The 15,106-nt window shown below is 41.6% G+C and overlaps 2 protein-coding genes across 2 annotated transcripts in view; one reads left to right on the plus strand and one right to left on the minus strand.

Moving 5' to 3' along the window:
* Positions 1-499: 499 nt before the first annotated feature.
* ift74 (intraflagellar transport 74) overlaps positions 500-15,106 on the minus strand; it is a 19,533-nt gene continuing 4,926 nt past the window's right edge. Inside the window, exons 9-20 of the mRNA XM_026244063.1 lie at positions 10,799-10,937; positions 10,442-10,504; positions 9,051-9,194; positions 8,704-8,744; positions 8,445-8,524; positions 7,926-7,979; positions 7,564-7,661; positions 7,351-7,477; positions 5,395-5,558; positions 3,454-3,579; positions 1,159-1,219; positions 500-1,073 (exon numbers count right to left, since the gene is read on the minus strand). Coding sequence (XP_026099848.1) covers positions 964-1,073; positions 1,159-1,219; positions 3,454-3,579; positions 5,395-5,558; positions 7,351-7,477; positions 7,564-7,661; positions 7,926-7,979; positions 8,445-8,524; positions 8,704-8,744; positions 9,051-9,194; positions 10,442-10,504; positions 10,799-10,937 — 1,207 coding nt within the window. The 3' untranslated portion in view covers positions 500-963. The remainder of the gene's footprint in view (positions 1,074-1,158; positions 1,220-3,453; positions 3,580-5,394; positions 5,559-7,350; positions 7,478-7,563; positions 7,662-7,925; positions 7,980-8,444; positions 8,525-8,703; positions 8,745-9,050; positions 9,195-10,441; positions 10,505-10,798; positions 10,938-15,106) is intronic.
* Positions 12,048-15,106, plus strand: part of LOC113070682 (leucine-rich repeat-containing protein 19) — a 3,535-nt gene continuing 476 nt past the window's right edge. The window contains exons 1-5 of the mRNA XM_026244073.1: positions 12,048-12,147; positions 13,303-13,386; positions 13,599-13,968; positions 14,086-14,259; positions 14,483-15,106. The exon at positions 14,483-15,106 is cut by the window's right edge and continues 476 nt beyond it. Coding sequence (XP_026099858.1) covers positions 13,315-13,386; positions 13,599-13,968; positions 14,086-14,259; positions 14,483-14,859 — 993 coding nt within the window. The 5' untranslated portion in view covers positions 12,048-12,147; positions 13,303-13,314 and the 3' untranslated portion in view covers positions 14,860-15,106. The remainder of the gene's footprint in view (positions 12,148-13,302; positions 13,387-13,598; positions 13,969-14,085; positions 14,260-14,482) is intronic.

Raw genomic sequence — 15,106 nt, forward strand, 5'->3', positions numbered from 1 at the left:
ATGGAGCGAAGATGAAAACAAAATGCCATCAAATCTTTTCTTAATTTGCATAATTCCCTTAGAACTCTTTTAAAACCTTCACACATAACGAAACTACTCTGTGTTACTTAAAACTGTTCTTTATTTATCTTCAGTTATTTATGGTTATAATGATGATTAATATATGTAAGGGTAATACTGCTGACCAGCACAAAGGTCTGTCCACACACGCACTGGTTTGTTTTATGGGTTCATTCTATAAGGTGTAATAGTTTCCCTACTGTCCAAACTGTATTTTCTATCCTCTCACCCTACTTCTACCCCTAACCCTCACACAAAACTACAGGCATATTTAGATATTCCGAAATGAATTCATTCTGTATTATTTATACGCTTGTTTCCTCATGGAGACCAAAAAATAAATGCCCCCACAAGGTCCAAATGTATTGGTATTACTCTTGTGGGGACATGTGGTCCTCATCCCATAGTGAATACCAGTACACTAACTCACTCACACAAGCACACTTGATACATTTTTTTATTGGGGATTGTCCATCGACTTCTACAGAAGTCAGTCAACAGAACATATTTCCATCTTCCTGCTCTTAATCTAAGATTCCTGCCTTCACAGTTACAGTAAATGCCTCACCTATCAAAGATCAGCTTTCCCTCCAAAAAGTGATGCTTCACTTACAGTAACAAGATTAACAGAATCAGCCTCTTAATGTAAAAAAAAAAAAAACCTAACCCTAACCCTAACCCTAACATGAATTCCAGAGCAGTGTAATTATTAGCTGTGTGACTGACACTAATGACATGACTCGAATCTGACCGATAACATGACTGTGATACACCTGAGATAACCAAATATGGAGCATATTCTAGAATACAATCACTAAAGTCGTCTGTAGAACGCTGATCAGAGCTCATCATGAACAGGAAGTGAGTTTGTGGGCTGCTGCAGACAGGAAGTGCTCCCCCTCCTCAGTTTCTCTGCAGGGTATCTACCAGTATCTTATTGTACTCTAGCAGTTGTTTGTTGACGTTCTTCATCACTGGGCGGTAATCGCTCTCTACACCTTTGGAGGCGATGACTGCACAATAGAGTTAAGGAGGGTTACACATCCACTGTACTGTATGTAGACTTCTCACAGAGATCCACACGTGATACAAGGATACATTCTTTCATCACAAAGTTATTCTGCTCAAGATGTTGCCACTTCCTCTCCATGTTGGTCAGCTGGAAAAAGGAAACAGACAGCAAGGTATCTTATCACACAAAACACCGGAAAAACTTAACATGACACCAAAAAGCGTCTAGCTCTATTTTGCTCATCCAAGTGCACACACACAGCAGTGAACACACACACACACACACACACCGTGAACACACACCCGGAGCAGTGAACACACACACACACACACACCGTGAACACACACCCGGAGCAGAGAACACACACACACACAGACACACACACCCGGAGCAGTGAACACACACACACACACCCGGAGCAGTGAACAAACACGCACACCCGGAGCAGTGAACACACACACACACACACACACACACACACAGAGCAGTGAGCAGCTATAGATTATATTAGTAAAAACAATATTTTATATGATTTATAGTCTGGTTTTAGGCACATTCAACTGAGACTTGTATATTATAAATGACTGATAAAATAAGGAAAGTGGTTGACAATGGTACATTTCGTGGAATGGTTATGTTGGACCTATAGAAAGCATTCAATACTGTAGACCACACAGTTTTACTGTTAAGTTAAAATCAGTTGGTTTTGATGAGAATTCTCCTAGGTGGGTTCAGTCCTACCTTGATGATAGATGCCAGAGACATTAAAGGTGTTTTGTTTAGTCCTTTATTTATTAACTGTGGAGTTCCTCAAGGGAGTATTTTAGGTCCCTTGTTTTTTCTTTTATATATAAATGATCTTAAAACAGCATGCTTTAAAAGGAACTTATTCTGTATGCAGATGATGCAGCAGTTTTAATATCTCATCAGGATTAGGGGGTCATAGAAGAAAAGATGACTTTGCAGCTACAGGTGATGTCTAAATGGTTTTTAGACAATAAACTATCCCTACATGCAGGAAAGACTGAGGCCATTCTTTTTGCATCTAAAATGAAATGAAATAAGGATGATACCTTTTTGATTAAGATAAATGGTAAGGCTTTAGAGGTAAAAGCTGTAGTAAACTATTTGGATTGTTTAATAGATAATAAATAAACGGGCGATTGTATGGCTAGAAAGTCATTTATTCACTCTTTAAAATTATTGGAACGTGCCTTGATTCAACCTCATTTTGATTATGCTTCCTCCTTTTATTATGGTAGTTGTTCCCAAGTTATGAAGTATAAATTGCAAAAGGCTCAAAATAAATGAGTTCGGATAATATTAAAAGTACATTCAAGAGCACATTTACGTAGTGAAAGTTTTAAGGAGTTGGGGATATTGACTGTAGAATAAAGGGTGATATTTTTAAAAATGGGTATGACACACAGAATTGTCAATAATGTGGTTCCAAGTAATTTAGAAAATAATTTTTATATGGTGAGTCAGCAGCGTTCATATAATACTAGGGGTAGAGATTTTAATATTTGTCAATGTAAATCTAGTTTGGTGGTGGAATTTTTTTTTTTTATACTAGTGCTATAGCATGGAATAAATTAAGTTTCATTAAAGGCTATTATTTTTTATTAAGGTTATTTATTTTTTAGCTAATTTAGTTGCTATTCTTGGCTTTAAAATTTAAAAGCCCTTTAAAATTAAATAAGTACACAGTTTGGATTAAATTATGTATTTTTTAATTAGCATGTTTTGCTTTGGTACCGAGAACCGTGGAGTTTCACTGGTATCGGTACCGAATACTGAAACTTTGGTACGGTGACAACACTAGTACTGTGTAGCCAAAATATGTCTTGGATGGTATTTTAAGACATGCAGGTCAATCACAGATCTCAAATCACATTGATGTCTCCACAAAGATCGAAAACGAAAAAACGAAACGGATGATGAAAATATATTGACTGAAATATATTTCACTCCCTTTGAAAATTGAACCGGTTTGTTTTATGACAAAGTTTTCAATCAGTCCTTTGTGATGGGATTGTCCCATTTAAAGATGAGATAAGGTCAACTTGTTTGCGTTCACAGAATATTTTAGTCTCCAGAAGCGCTGGAACAAGCCGTTTCTTGAGTGCATTGTGACTGAGAGAAAGGGTTCATCTATTCCCCAGCAGATCACATCTAGAACCGTTCAGACGAGGCAGATCTAGAGTCAGCATGGGCATTATGGGATGTACACAATGAAATCATGATCATTCTCTGTCTTTATCAACACAATGCAATGTCTGGATAGATGTATTTCCTCTGTTAAACAGAAACTGTGAAATCTCAGCTAACACATCTGAAGCTGAATGGAGTGTGTATGCAGACATGAGTGCGTCTCTCACCTCCACATGGGTCTCGTTCTCTTGTAACTGGTTCTTAAGAGACTCGTACTCCTCGTTCATGTTGTGTATCATCTTCTTTTGTGTGTCCTTCCTCTGAGTGAGTGTTCGTCGATCCTCCTGCAGTCTCTGAAGGGACAAACACCAGAGTGACGATCACTAGAGGAGTGACTGATGGAACACCACATCTATATTACATTATGGTACATGTCCATTAGTATAGGGGTTCATATAAATTTATGGAATGGGCTACAGTGAAAAAACAAAACAAAAAAACATCATTATTCTCTAGTTTGTATATTGTATAAGTTGGGTTTCAGCAGTTTAGTACAAATCATGGATCAACTGAGTGACTGTCAGACGTCTAAAAAGGGTAAATCATGGAAGCCTGTTTAATCAGGAGCCCAATACTGTGGCGTTCATGATTATGACTGCAGACACAAAGAAGAGAACAGTGGAAGAAAACCGAAAGCTAATGACAGATACCAATGGACACTAAGAAACATTGTGTCTGAACAACACAGAAATACTGGAGAACAGAGACAGAAAAACTCAGTATTCACCCTAAAGATTTCACAAAGTCAGCACCCATGAAAGAGCTGAAACCGCTACAACTTTAATCAGAAACCAATGCTACAACGTGAGAAGAAGATGGTGCCATGATCATGAAACCTGAACTGTTGGAGCACCCAGATGAACTTCAGCATCTGACAGACAAATCTCCTGACAGAATAAGATCAGAGCAGAGAGAGGAAAGTGAGAAGCAGATTCCTGCTGAAACACTGATGGTATGATCTCAAAGACACACATCAGCAGTCCAGAATAGCATAACTCACACCTCATCGCTTCAGATGGTTAAACATTTATTGGCTACACTGAAGGTTAAGTCATGTTTTAAGTCTAGCTTGTTTAAATCCACAATTTTCTTGCGGAAACTGATAATTCAGAGTGAACAGAAATCATTATTAAAGGGCTAATACGATGCGATTTCAAGTTTTCCTTTCTTTTTGGAGTGTTACAAGCTGTTAATAGATAAGATCTAGTGGTGCACGCCCCGCTAAAACAGCTCATTTAAACACGCCCCACATCTCTACATCACTGTGTGGGAAGATTTGCATAACTCCGCCCAGCTGTTTACACAAAGAAAGAAGGCGTGACTTTTATTGTCGCTGTTCCCGCCGGCGTCATGACGTAGAGACACTGTTTCGTTGTGAAAGTGAAACTACTTTGTTTGGTCTTTCAAAGGAGGACATGACTAGATATCAGTGGTTAAGTTGTATTTCAACACTGTTCCAGAACAGTTCAACTCTAATATTCAGATGTGTGCAGTGCATTAAACAGAGGACTGTTTCCTGATCCTGGGAGAGAATACAATCTTCTGACTCACAGACTGTAAGTATGTTTTCATAAAGGAGTTGTCACTGATGATTCAAACATGAGTTTTGAGAAGTGCAGAGTAAAGCTTGTTGTTTGATGCTTCTCTGATCACAAATGCAGACATGGTTTATGTTTATGTGGTGTGATGCTACACAACGTGTTAAAACACAGTATAAGTCATTATAATCAGTAATTATGTCCCCACTGGATGAAGCAAATGCCTCATTTGTAATAAGTTGAATTGTTTTTGTCCTGTCTCGCTGGTGTTCTGACCAGGACACACATCACAGATCACATTTCTGTCACATGCTTGAGGTATTCGGCCAATCACAATGCACTGAATACCTGGCCAATCAGAGCACACCTCACTTTTCAGAATGATGAGCTTTTTGGGCATAGAGGAGAAACAAGTAATGTACAGTATGTGGAAGAAATAATATGTTTTTTGAACCTTTAAACTGCATAAACACATTTCATTACACCAAATACACAATGTTCTTTTAGCAGCATCATATGAGCCCTTGAAACTAACAGAGCTGCTGAGTGTGTAAACGGTGGACTCCTGACCTTCTTGCGGTCCTCTCCAGCAGCTTTGAGAGCGTCCAGATCTCTGTATGTGTGGATCTCTCGTGTCATGAGCTTGAGCTGATCTCTCAGAGTTTGCAGCTCTGCGCTCACTTTGCTTTCCAGCTGCTCCACTTTCAGCAGATCTTGCTTTAGACGCTCACTTTCTGCATGAAAAAGCACACCATACAAACACACGTCACAATACATCAGCCTTTCTAATATAAACGCTGTATTTGGGCTGTGTATAGCTGCTGTTTATCATTGGGGTGTCATTACAGACACATATGGAGTCACCTCTATTCACTCTCTATAGCACTCCACACATTACACGTCATTTCACAACATCACAGTAATACACAGGAAAATAACAATCAGTGACACAAACTTCATTAAACATGAGACAAATCCAAATCTGCAGTAAAGCAGCTCTACAGAAGACAATTAACCCTTGTATAATTAAGTCATTAAATCGACACCAAACATCATGAAGCTTTACTCAGTAGGTGTCTGTTAACATGATGACTTTGGCTTATTTCCATGATCATTTCTGTGCCACATGAAGATGTGTAACTACAGTGTGAGGAAGCAGGAAGCAGTACAGGGTTCAGAGGTCATGATCCATAACCTTTGGAAACGATTACAAGCAGCTTTGGTTACTCGGTTACAAAGATCCAGGACACACTGAAACAGGCTCGGCTGCAGAAACAGGAAGTGGCTGCTGGTCAGTGTGAGACGCAGAACTACTGAGACTGACCCGTCGAGAGGCCTGTCCTCGGGGACACGAGCACTAATCTGCGTCCCACCAGGAGAACTGAGCTGGGGGCATTACAGGAAGGAAGTGGAAGAGGGCCGCTTCCCTCTGATAGGCAGAAGGCCCAGCTCACTATTTGGAGAGAGTGTGTGTGTGTGTGTGTGTGTTACAGTCAAAAAACCTTGTCAGCACTTCTGAACATTCTGGACTGTTTCCTTCTCTAGGGGTCCTTTCACCACCACTGCAATCTGACCATCAACACACACACACACACACACATACACAGAGACACACACACACACACATACACAAACAGAGACACACTCATGTTTGTTTTTGTGTAAAGTGTGTTCATCCCATAGGTGTAATGGTTTTTATTCTGTAGAAACTGTATATTCTATGGCCCTTCACCAACCCTACACCTAACCCTAACCCTCACAGGAAACTTTGTGCATTTTTACTTTCTCAAAAAAACTCATTCTGTATGATTTATAAGTGTTTTGAAAAATGGGGACATGGGTTATGTCCTCATAAGTCACCCTCTCCTTGTAATACCTGTGTCATACCCATGACATTATACAGAGTTGTGTCCTGATATGTCACACACACACACACACACAAACACACACCCACCCACACACACACACACACACACACAGACACACACACACACAGAGACACATACACACAGAGACACACACACACACACACACACACACACAAACACACACACACACACACACACACACACACACACACACACAGACACACACACAGACACACACACAGACACACACACACAGACACACACACACACACACACAGCAAATGTCTTCAAAATCTGTGTTTCTGCCGTACTGTGAATATGAAAATACAAGATCAACAAACAGAGCTGAACAATGGCTGACTGCTAGGACGAGAGACGCTCAGAGGAAGCCGTGTGGTGTGTTTCTCTACGGCTCTGAGGAGATAAGGCCATGTTTGGGAATTAGAGGAGAACGTCTCATACAAAAGAAGGAAAGGCCCTTCACTGAGCAGCAGCTCACATCTAAATAAATGACAGAGAGGAGGATCTTTAGCTGTTAATGCTGTTATTCCTCAAACACACTGTTCTGTGTTCAGGGTTAGTCTCATGTAGATCAGCAGACAGCGCTGGAGCCAAACCGCTTCTCACACACACACAGATACAGCAGAGAGAGACCAACCTGAGGAAAGACCTTTCGCTGTGCTCTGAGACTTCTGCATCTCTGTCTCTTTGAAGCTCAGATCCTCCTGCATGGAGCGCAGCTCTTGAGCGGTGACTTCTGACAGCTGCTGCAGACGACTGATGTTCTGGAGACACACACACACACACACACACAGTGAGTCTCTGCTCTGGTAGAGTGTCTGGACTGATGTGAGGTCAGTGTGTGCTGTACCCTGCTGGAGTGCTCCAGTAACACCACGATGCTGCTCTGTGTGTCTCTGATCAGCTGCTGCTCCTGACAGCGGTTCTCCTCAAATGAGTTCAGATACGCTGCAAGAACACACACCATCAGCTCATCAATCAGAAGATGAACACAGGGCCATTTATTTAGACCTCAGGGGTCCAAACCAGGGCCTTAATGACCTTTGCTTGGTCCGTCATTTCATACAAAATTAACAAATAAAAATAAAAACAAACAAAAGATTTTAAATTACTAAAATTTATTTAAAGATATTTCATACATTTTAATGTAATAGAGTTGAATATAATGCAAGATTTATATTCAGTATTAGTGTGAAAGTGACAATGACTCACAGTCGATTTCCTCTTCTCTCTTCTGCAGCTCCTTGTACTTTTGTGTTCGTTCTCCTGTAGAAATAAATAAATCACACTATTTATTCACACTATAAATCACATTATTTATTCACATTATTTATTCACATTATTTATTCACACTATAAATCACATTATTTATACCAGGGCTTGTCAACTTCAAGGTTCCTGCAGAGTTCATCTCTGTCCTCAATTAAACTCACTGCCAGTAACTTTCTAGTAATCCTGGGGACTGTTTCATAAAACTAGTTTACCAAATACCATAGGCTTATTTCATTTATTCTGACTTATTGTCACTTGATCTGGTTTCATAAAGCAACATTAGCATAGCTCAGGTTCAGTCACTGTGGAGATATGTGCTGAGAAACTGACTGGATCAGACACTGACCAACAGGAATATCACCACTGAGCCATCAGCCCAAAATATGGGTTCCTCTTGACCATCACAATCTCTCTAAATCAGCACCGACGATGATCAGATGAACGTCTAGAAAACAGCACCTTGATGTTCCTCCATGTCAGCGTCCAGCTGTCGCATCTCTTCAGTGAGATGGCTAATCTTCTCACGTACCTCGGAGAGCCTACAGAAAACAGGATCTTAATTAGGGGTTTCTTTATGTAGAGAACATAAGATGCACAAATATGATAAACTGATACAAAAATGGCAAACACCACATGGACATTTTCAGTGCAATAATGTGCATCTGCTAATCAACTGTGAGTGAACAAACACACATTCATATGTTTCAGAAACACATACTGTCGCTCCATGCTGGCTATTTCCTGGTTGTTTTCTTTCACCTGAAATCATGAAGTAACATCACTTGAAATATTTCAATGCAAATATAGAAATAAATCATATCCACCTTATTTTTCCCGTAAGAGGCCGTTTGTCAGTTTAATGTGTCTGGCTTCCTGCTTCTGTTAGCTGTACAAAACACCTCCTTTAGCGGCTTGATATGTTTTTCCATATTATTTTAATATATTATCCTAATTACGATCACACTGGTTTGTAGTGAACACCGTACAGCAGTTAATGAACCAGAAGTCTCACACATTGACAGAAAACGGCTTACATCCGCGTTGGAAAATAAGGTGGATAGAGACCTGTTTAAAGAGGTGTTCTCGATCCTCTTGTGGAGAACCCATGGTCCTGTCTTCAGCCAGCAGGGCATCTCTACGGTTCTGCAGCTCCAGCAGCTTCTCGTGCAGCACGACTGCTTCCTGTTTGGCCTGAGAGTGAACCAGATCCTGCAAACACAAGACACAAGAGTCTGAATGTTTGTAGCAGCGCAGGTTTCTAATGTGACACACAGTGCACAAATCAGGCAGCTCTCCACAACTGAACTCATTTTAGACGACCGCCATAAACGGATTTGACAATAATCTCTGAATGTAGGTTTACTGTCACTCTGTCAAAGTTCATGTGAAGCAGCTGTGTGTTGTAAACTATCACAAACATGAGTGCTGAGTGCATGAACAAAGTGGCATCAAACACACTAACATAGTAGTGCAGTGTTTCCTTACAGCCAAACATAGTCCTGATTCATCACAAGTTTACTAGTGTGTGTGTGTGTGTGCGTGTGAGAGAGAGTGTGTGTGCGCGTGTGTGTGTGTGTGCGTGTGAGAGAGTGTGTGTGTGTGTGCGTGAGTGTGTGTGTGTGCGTGTGTGTCTGTGTGTCTGTGTCTCTGTGTGTGTGAGTGTGTGTGCGTGAGTGTGTGTGTGTGTGTGCGTGCGTGTGTGTCTGAGTGTGTGTGTGTGTGTGTGCGTGCGTGTGTGTCTGTGTGTATGTGTGTGTCTGTGTCTCTGTGTGTGTGTGTGTGTGTGCGTGTGTGTCTGTCTGTGTCTGTGTGTGTGTGAGTGTGTCTCTGTGTGTGTGTGTGTGTGTGTGTCTGTGTCTGTGTGTGTGTGTGTGTGTGTGTGTGTGTGTGCGTGTGTGTCTGTCTGTGTCTGTGTGTGTGTGAGTGTGTCTCTGTGTGTGTGTGTGTGTGTGTGTCTGTGTCTCTGTGTGTGTGTGTGTGTGTGTCTCTGTCTGTGTGTGTGTGAGTGTGTCTCTGTGTGTGTGTGTGTGTGTGTGTGTCTGTGTCTCTGTGTGTGTGTGTGTGTGTGTGTGTGTATCATATCAGGACACAACTCTGTATAATGACATGGGTATGACACAGGTATTACAAGGAGAGGGTGACTTATGAGCACATAACCCATGTCCCCATTTTTCAAAACACTTATAAATCATACAGAATGAGTTTTTTTGAGAAAGTAAAAATGCACAAAGTTTCCTGTGAGGGTTAGGGTTAGATGTAGGGTTGGTGAAGGGACATAGAGTATACAGTTTGTACAGAATAAAAACCATTACACCTATGGGATGAACACACTTTACACAGAAACAAACGTGTGTGTGTGTGTGCACGCGCGTGTGTGTGTGTGTGTGTGTGTGTGTGCGTGTGTGCATGTGTGTGTGTGTGTGTGTGTGTGTGTGTGTGTGTGTGTCTCCACTCACTGCCTCAAACGTCTCCTTCCTACTCATCAGAGTGTCCAGTTCCTCTTGAAGTGAGTCCAGCTCCTGATGCAGATGAAAGACGACGGAGGATGAGGCAAACCTCACAAATCATTCACAGACTTCCATTTGAGGCTTAAAATTAGTAGTGAAGCTGTTCCCTGAAGAAAGCTTGACTGAGTATGGGTTATCATACTTGGCTGAATGTCACGTCACTTTAATTTCATTAGCTCTGTACCCTGCATAATGATAATAAAGTTGAATCTAATCTAAATGTCTATTTGTTTAGTGCTCCTGTGGTCAGTCTGAGACACCGTAGATAGTCTTTAGTGTGGTATCACTGGCTGGAATGAGACAAACCTGCATTAGATCTTCATTTGTGGCTTTCAACTCTGTGTACTTGGTCTGTTTATCAGCGGACATCTTCTGAATGATGTTTAGGGCAGCCTGTTTCTCTTGGACTATATCACCCTCCACAGATCTGATCATGTCCTCTTTCCTGACAAATAAAGACAAAGTTGTTAGTATAGACCATAATCATCGATCCTCACAACACTGAATCTGTCTGCAGCTTTCATCAGATCCTCCTCGACTCACAGGGACCACACTCCTCTGGATGTACAGGTGTATTCTTCAGAAGAGGAGCAGTGTTTGCAGGGGTTTCTTTCAAACCTAACTCGAGTGGTTCAGCTCGTATATGTGAACAAACCAAGTGATCTCAGACCCTCTAAAGGACAGAAAGTACTGTATGGTTTGTTTGTGGTTCAGTTTCACTGCTGGAGTCTGAGCTCTTATGGAGCTGTGGTGTGATCAAGAAAGGGTTTAAGATCCCTTCAGTGCTCAAGGGGGCCAAACGAAGAAACAGGATCTCTTTTGAGTCCTTTATACAGTTTACACCACAAGGACTGAGGTCCCTTTAAGTGAACTGGGTTTGGATCTTTTCAAACAAACTTGTGACTTTTCCTGGTGTACACAACATCACTGTTTATCCAGGCACATGATGTTTCCTAACACTTGTGCTGGTAGCTCCATGAATCTTGACTTGGAATAAAAAATCTCCAATGATTCCCTTTCAATGAAAGTTGATCATCTTACAGTTTCTCCCCAGTCCCCCCAGCACAGACAGGAAGATCAGGGTAAGTTCACACATCTGTGTTACGACTTCAAGACAATCAGCTCGTGTTACACAACTCCTTGTCCAGGTCTCTGTCCTGAACACACTGGAGAGATATAAAGCACACTTCACATCTCTTACACCTCACAAAAACTATAACACTAACCACAATAGACAACTTTACTGTCAGTAATCATTACAATTACAGTTCCATGGCAACTTTTCAAAATTAATTTAGATAATTATTTCCGTTTATTAAAAAGCTCTAGAATATATCAGCCTATAAAAAGAGCCTAAAGATTATTTAAATGACTGTATTAAGAAACTTTGAGACTGTACCAAAGTTCACTTTGTGAATTAGACAGACATATATCTACACTGTATTTAAGGTATACATTCGTATCAGTTGGGAATGAAACCCTTGACCTTGGATTAGCTATCAGCGTGCTTCAGATACAGGAACAGCACAATTTAACTCATAGTTCACGATCTTAAGTCAGAGACTGTAGTCAATCTTTAGCCAGTCTTTTTCTTACAGAGAGCAAAGGTTTGTCTCTGTCTGAGCTGGACACACACTGTTACACAGCACTCAAGGGTAAGTGACTCTTACATTCAAATCTATAAAGATTTATTATTATTTTTTGTATTTTAACCCTAAGAAAAGTTAGGGGAAAAGAAAATGAAAAGAAAAGAAAATGCAAAGATCCTAAATGCTATCCTAACACTTTGACTTTAGATGGATTAGAAATATAATCACAGCCAGTTGAAACAAACTGATGACATTATAAAAACCTGGAATAATGCAATATTATGGTCACCACAGGCTTTTCTTTACTTCAAGAGGCTGTTTAAACTTCATTTCCATGTATGGTTTAGCATAACCTGTAACAAAACGAAAACAAATATACATTTTGAACTGAACAAACCATAAAACAAATGGAGACTGCGTGTCAATCAAGACAGATGGGCGGAGCTTTACAGCAGAAGACAATGTTGGCGGTTGGGGGGGGGGGGGTGACCCAGTCTCAGATGGGGCGCACAGGACGCTGTAAATATCCAACAGGACTGTGAGTGGTGCACAGGCAGGTACAGGAACAGACAAAGACAAAGGATTTTGGAGAATTTGAGGAGAAAAACAGAGCCACAATTATCACTAGAGAGTCTTTTAAATCCAGGAATTGGCCCAACATTAGCATTACGACAGATCCTGAAAAACACGTTCATATCAAAGATATGGTAATTCAATAAATTGTAACTATATTGGACAACGTACTTAAATGACCAAGTCTCTGTTAGAGACCTTAAGGATGGCTCACATGAGAGCAAGCACAAAGTGTATGACACTGATTCTGCAATGAGGTCTGTGTTTATAAGATGAGAACGTAACAAGCATCTGTCCTTAATGCGACTGAACAATAATGCATCACAGCAAGAACACAGGCCTCGCTCCGCTAGAGAACACTGGCTGACTGTGTCTCACGCAGCGAGAGAAGACCTAGAGTATCTTTGTGGCTGATGGCAGATAACATACAACAGCAACAAACACACGCAGAGAGACACGGGACAGCAGCATGCTGATAGGAGACGCACTCGTCTGCACAAAGATCCTCTTTGTGTGCTGCTCATGAAGAGGGTTTTTACTTTCTCAAGAACCTTCTCTGCTCTTATGACTACAGCTCACAACAAGATCTGTGTTTCCTCTCATGGACAGGACGCTGTTTGTTTGGTTGATGCACTTCTGTTATCACAGGTAACAGAGATCATGTCCGGGAGACAGATGTGTGTGGTGTGGGTCGCAGCGCTTCTGATGAGCTCAGGTGTGATCGCACAGCAGGTGAGTGTCTTTCACACGCAGTTCCTCCAACATGTTCTGTATCAAACAGATATTCATGTCTTAGTCTCTGTCTAACAAGTCATAGCTAAATCATAGACTGGAGAGTTACAAGTTGATGTAAACTACAGTGAAAAGGGAACCTGCAGTCTCCTGTCCTCTTTCATCAAGCATTACACTCCGATGTCAAACAAACATTCACCATTTGTGTTCAGGTGGACATGAGCAACACATCCCTGACAGAGATTCCTGAAGACACACCTACAAACATCACCAGATGGATCCTGAGCAACAACTCACTTGTGATGTCTGCCGCGGATATAAACACCTTACAGAAACATCTCAGGATTACCATGCTAGACCTTTCTTATAACCACATACAGATGCTGCCTCCTGGAGCCTTTGACAGTCTCACAAACCTTGAGATTCTTAAACTGAGGGGAAATAGACTGCAAACCCTTGACAAAGACATCTTTAAAGGAGTGAGAAATCTGAAGAGTTTGGATCTGAAGGAGAACCCATGGATGTGCTCCTGCTCGCTCACGAGCCTCGTCAAAGAGCTGAACGACTCCGGCGTATTAATAGGTGAGAACGAGTCCTTTAGTTGGTTTTATCTTCAGATATGGTGCATATGCCTTTGCCTATTTAATGTTTGTTTTTATTTGATTTATTAATCTGCAAACTGACCTGATGGTCTTGCAGGGAAAGAAGTCATTTGTTACAGTCCTCAGAAAACAGCTGTGCTTGACGGACACACTTCCTGCTCAATTCAAGCCACAACCATCAAAACCTCTGTGGAGACATCTACAGCTACCACACTGAACCCCCGATCAACCCCAACACCAGCGGCACCCATCAAGCCCAGCAACAGCCGAGGTAAACACCTGCAGTAACACACCTGCCGTCTCTAAAACACTGAGACTTGTGCTGAGCTCAAACAGTGCAGCTCTGATGACATAAAGCAGACAGTCTGCTGTGGATCCTCTTAGTGGACACAGGATAAATAACTGCGTAACCAATGAGAAAAACCCTTTTCACAAACCCTGTTGAATACACAGCTGATGTGAGTGTCGTCTACAGAGCATGTGTTTCTCCTCAGGGCTGACGGCGAGGGATGGAGAGACACACACAGGAAGTCACAGCTGGAAGTTCCTGCTCGGCGTCGTGGCTCTCACCCTCAGCACTTCCATCCTCATCGTCTGTGCGGTCAAATCTCCCTCGTGGTACAAGCTTCTGTTTAATTACCGGCACCAGAGGCTCCGTGAGGACGTGGAGCACAGCGTCTTCAACACCGGACGCTTTTCTAACTTCAGTCTGGACACCGAGCAGACGGACACGAGCGTTCAGGAGCTGGACGAGGACCTGGACACTGGACTGAGCTTGCAGCCATTTCAGGAGGATGATGATGGCTTTATAGAGGACGGCTACATTGAGCCGGGAAACTACAGAGAACACGCGGATGCGGACGAGTCATGAGAGAGATCTGAGCAGGAGGAGGACAGACGGGTGCAAGAGTGAAGCTACGAGGATCTGTTTATTCCAGAGTAGAGGTGCAATACGACAGAGTCATTAAAATATGAAAATCAAAGATCACTGAACTGCAACTGCATGAATCTAAGCATGTTAAAAAGTTGTGTGCAAATGCTGTCACTGCACATTATCACAACGTAATGCAAATGTTTTTTATGCATGCAATACTTTGTCCCTAATATCCTTAAAAATT

The sequence above is a fragment of the Carassius auratus genome, chromosome 5 (assembly GCF_003368295.1).
Source record: "Carassius auratus strain Wakin chromosome 5, ASM336829v1, whole genome shotgun sequence".
NCBI classification, from domain to species: Eukaryota; Metazoa; Chordata; class Actinopteri; order Cypriniformes; family Cyprinidae; genus Carassius; species Carassius auratus.